We start from the raw sequence: 4,705 nt of genomic DNA, 5'->3' as shown, positions 1-4,705 counted from the left end.
GGGGGAGGCGGCGTGGGCAAGAGCGCCCTGACCATCCAGTTCATCCAGGTGGAGCCCGGCGGGAGGGGAGGGGAGGGGAGGGCGGGCGAGCGGGGCCGATTCCCCAAGGCTGGGGCTGTGGGCGGCGGTTCCTGACCGGGATTGGGGCTCCCGTGATAGGGCGGCGGCGTGTGCGTGTGCGTAACAACACAAAACTTACAGGCACGATCCTGGGCTGCGATAGAACTTTTCAAAACTGGGACTTCACTTCCGCCGTGTTTACTTAGGACATTCCCAAGGCAGCGTGCAAAAGATCGCTGCCTTTCTTGAACAACCTTGGGGGAGACTCGGTGGTTCCACCCCGTGGTTTCCCCCAAAGAGACAGGGCTGGAAGGAAAAGGGTGGGGTTGCGGTGCAGTCGAATCATTAAACTGGGTCTTGCTGTTCGGAGAGGATTCTGCCAAACCCAGTGGAGCGGAGGGAGGGAGCCTGGTGTGATTGTGGGCGATCAACAGGCGATGTCCTGACCATAGTGAGGGCATCCCTCTGCTGTCCACTCTCGGAAACAGGATACTAAGCTAGCTAGACCTTTGGTCTGATTCAGCCAGACACGTTCTTCTTAGGAGGTGAAAAAGCAGCCGGGGGTCTGGGTTCTAGGACAGAGGGGTTTGTTTCTTTCCTCAGCGTCCTCTCTCCCGCTCTCCTCTTTCCAGTCATACTTTGTCTCTGACTATGACCCCACAATTGAGGATTCATACACAAAAATCTGCAACATCGATGGCACTCAAACCCGGCTAGACAGTGAGTATTGGGATTGGGGGAGGAAGGTGTGCCTCTTTTTACAAAAAAAGTGTTCAGGTGTTCCGGAAGTGGCTCGCACGGGGTGGGGCGGGTAGGAGCTTGGCAAACAGGATCGTGGTGCCTGACGATCGGGCCCTCCGGGGACGTATATTGTGCCATGATCCCAAATGTAATGGGAGGCGGTGCCGTTACAAAGGTTATCGGCCAAGTGAGGGATCCATTGGTTAATGGAATGGTTTCTAGTCTAGTCTGTCACATCAGTTGATTAAATCTGAATGCATTTGTCTGTAAGGGGAAAAAAATTCTAAGGAAAAGGGTATCAGTCCTTAGATTTTGGAAGAGGCCTTCTCTGTACGCGGCTCACGCAGGAGGGAAGGCCTCTACTAAGAGAGGGCGCTTACCAGAGCAATTTTTATATGTTCCTATGCTACACTTTTTAAAAAATGTTGTTTTCTAATTAATTGGTGGATCCTTTGTAACGGATCAAAATGGGTTGATTGATCAACTAAAAGTGCCATACTAGACCAAGTTACACCCTTCTAAATCCATCGAAGTCAATGCAGTTACAAGGGCATCCAGGGCTCTTTTTGTAGAAAAAGCCCAGCAGGAACTCATTAGCATAATAGGCCACACCCAGCACCAGAAACATATTAGCATATTAGGCCACACCCCTGACAGCACAGCTCATTAGCACATTAGGACGCACCCCCACGTTACCAGAAGTGTGGTTATCCAGCCACACCCACCTTTTGCTTCTTATTCTGTTTACCTTGTTTGTTGTCAAAACCCAGGGCTTTTTTGTAGCAGGAACTCCTTTGCATGTTATGCCATACACCCCTAATGTAGCCAATCCTAATGAGTTTCTGCTGTTGGGTGTGGCCTATTATGCTAATGAGTTCCTGCTGGCTGTGGCCAACTTGGGAGCCTGCAGGAACTCCGTTCCTGTGCGTTCCTGCCCAAAAATAGCCCTGGGCATAACTCTGCACAGGGTGGCATTGCAAATGTCACAGTTCTGACTCTATGCTCTCTCTTCCCTCCTGCATGGCCCTCCTTTTGGAGGTGAAGGCTGTGCCATTTGTAGAACAAAGGGGGTATTTTTTTGTACTGAGAACCGGAGAGTGAAAGCAAGGGGAAGGCGATTGCTTGTGTGGCTGGACCAAGACAGGAGATCTCAGGGGAAGCATCTATAGGAACTGGATGATCTGAAAGGACGGAATGTAAAACTGAAGGTGGAATTTCGGGGAGGACTTGTCGGTTCTGGAGAGTCCTAAAGAAAGGCAGCTAGTGGGAATTTGGGTGTACATGGTAAAGGGAAGTAACTGTAAGCGGATAAGGATTTGATGGTGACTGCCAGAACGCTGATTTGTTATTAATGGTGTTTGTAGTCTGCCTTTCTTACTGAAACTGAAGGTAGACTACACAGTGTAGGTCAGTACAATCAGCGGGATGGGACATCCAACAGATAGTGCAATAGGATTTGGATCAAAGAAATTGGGAACCTACCAGTAATCTGAAAACAGAACTGAAACAAAAGCATAAACATTAACGTGACATATAAAATGTTGCCAAGATTTCATACTAGGATCCTACTTACATCAGACAATACGAAATATACACAGTAGTATAGACCACACTCCCTAACCCTTTATCCAGGTATCTTTCTGAACCATTTTGGTACAGTGAAGCTCTATTACCTGTGTTAGTAAAGTTAGAGGTGGATATAATAGTATTTATAGGCCCCGGTCACACGGGCCGGATATTGCGGGGGGGGGGGGGGCGTGGCTAATTGCCCCGGCGCAGTTTGATCCGCGATTATGCAATCAGACTTGCCGGCGGCACACAACCGGTCCTTCCCTCGGCGCTGGCAGGTAAACGAGGGACCGGAGGGGAATGCCGCACGCCGGTGCGATCACACCACGGGGGTCTGGAGGCGGCCCGTGGCAAGCGTTTACTAGTACCTTGGAGGTACTAGTTTTTTTAACTCGCATTGTCGGCGGTAAGCCACGGGTGCGCTCCACTTCCCAGATGTTGGGGTGTGATCGCGCCCGGATAATCCGCCCACCATCTCTCCCGCGGATTATCATGCCTCTCCCGCGGCAACTTTGCCGTGTGACCGGGGCCATAGACTACTTTTTGAATGTTCAAAGCTTGGAGCCTGTTTTGAGAACGGTAGAAATAATATAAATAAATTGTGGAAATAATATAAATAACTGTTCACAAATTAGCGTGGCGTTCCTTACGGCAAACCTGTAAGGTGGTTCACTATTACTGCAGGTGAGGGGCAGATTTTGAGTGAGGTTTGCCTAAGGTAGTGGTTCTCCAATTTTTCAAGTGAGACCCATTTCTAAACTTACTGTGCTTTTTGGGACCCACTCGCACAAGAACATAAGAAGGGCCCTGCAGGATCAGACCAGTGGTCCCTCGAGCCTGGCATCCTGCTTCATGTAGTGGCCAAACCGTTGCCCTAGAAGGACAAACAAACAAGGCAGAGAAGCCAGGCTCTTCCTCCATGTTGCCTTCTAGCCTTTGATGTCAGAGATTTGCTGCCTCTGACTATAGAGGTTCCCTTTCGTCATTGTGGCTAGTGGCCATTGATGGACTTTTCCTCCATCGATTTGTCTAACACCCTCTAAAAACCATCTAAGTACGTGGCCACTGCAGCGAACTTCACAATTTAATTACTTGTTGAATAAAGAAGTAATTCCTTTTACCCTTCCTAAATCTATTGCCCGTCAACTTCATAGAGTGCCTCCAAGTTCTAGTATTGTGGAAGAGGAAGAAAAAGCTTCCTGCCTCTCTTTTTAATACTGGACCAGTTTATATTTTATTTTTATTTTTTTCTACTTCTAAATATATAGCACCACTGAGCAGCAGGCTGTATTTCACAGCCATTTTATACATTGTATAGGAGGCAAACCCCTAGGGCAGCTGATTCTCTGCAGGATGAGGCAGGATACTGGACTAGACCAGGGGTCGTCAACATGGTGCCCACTGGCACCATGGCACCTGGCTGACACCTTCCCTGGTGCCTGCCAAGTGATTTTAGAAAGTGGATGGTGCCAGGTAGATCTTTTGCCCAGCAGGGCTTCTGAGTTGCCCTTGGAGATTTGATTGGCTGTGCATATTTTTAAAAAAATGTTTTTAAAACGGTGCCACCACAGCACGCAGATCTTCACTGTGTGTCTGAAAGTAAGCTGAAACAGCCATTTTGTGGCTGGCTCCGCCTCCTGTGGCAGCCATTTTGTAGCAGCCATTTTGTGGCTGCGCCTACCACACTCTGTCAGAATCCCAAAGGTACCTGCAGCCTGAAAAAGGTTGGGGACCCCTGGACTAGGCGAACTACCAGTCTGATCCAGCAGGGCATGTCTTACATTCTGAAGCTCAAGTCTGCGATCAAGCCTCCCACAACTTCCTCTCCTGGCCTGCCCTGTTCTTCCTCCTCCTTCCTGGCCTCTCGAGAACCCTGGAAATGAGTCAGGCCCACTTTGGGGGGGCTGACCCACAGTTTGAGAACCACGGGTCTAAGGCAAGTTCAGGTGAGTTTGCGGCTGAGGTGAGATTTCAACCAGGGACTTGCCAGTTTGCACTCTTAGCCACTGCACTGTATCACTTCCTCTATAGCCACTGTGTTGAGTTCTTCAGTACTTTTCTTCCTCTCCACTTTTCTGCTTCTCTTGCCAGTTTTGGATACTGCAGGACAGGAAGAATTTGGGGCCATGCGAGAACAATATATGCGCACAGGGGAAGGCTTTCTTCTCATCTATGCCATCAATGATCGTGGCAGGTAAGAGGCATCGAAACGGGCCAGAAAAGGAACCTTAAAGCAAATAATGTGAACAGGGTTGCCAGGTCCTTTTCCTCTCACTGGCGTGGGGTGGGAAGGAGCTTTCTAGGGAGTGGGGGGGGGGGGTGAGGGACACTTTGT

At 49.4% G+C, this 4,705-nt stretch overlaps 1 protein-coding gene across 1 annotated transcript in view; it reads left to right on the top strand.

Annotated features, from left to right (window-relative positions):
• Nucleotides 1-3: 3 nt before the first annotated feature.
• RRAS (related RAS viral (r-ras) oncogene homolog) overlaps nt 4-4,705 on the top strand; it is a gene marked incomplete at its 5' end in the record, with an annotated part of 9,582 nt that continues 4,880 nt past the window's right edge. The window contains 3 exons of the mRNA XM_015408501.1: nt 4-48; nt 693-780; nt 4,462-4,564. Coding sequence (XP_015263987.1) covers nt 4-48; nt 693-780; nt 4,462-4,564 — 236 coding nt within the window. The remainder of the gene's footprint in view (nt 49-692; nt 781-4,461; nt 4,565-4,705) is intronic.

This window comes from Gekko japonicus, unplaced genomic scaffold (genome assembly GCF_001447785.1).
Source record: "Gekko japonicus isolate JY-2015 unplaced genomic scaffold, Gekko_japonicus_V1.1 scaffold1039, whole genome shotgun sequence".
NCBI lineage: Eukaryota > Metazoa > Chordata > Lepidosauria > Squamata > Gekkonidae > Gekko > Gekko japonicus.
The sequence above is the reverse complement of the archived record's forward strand: the minus strand, read 5'-3'. Positions and strand labels throughout refer to the sequence as shown.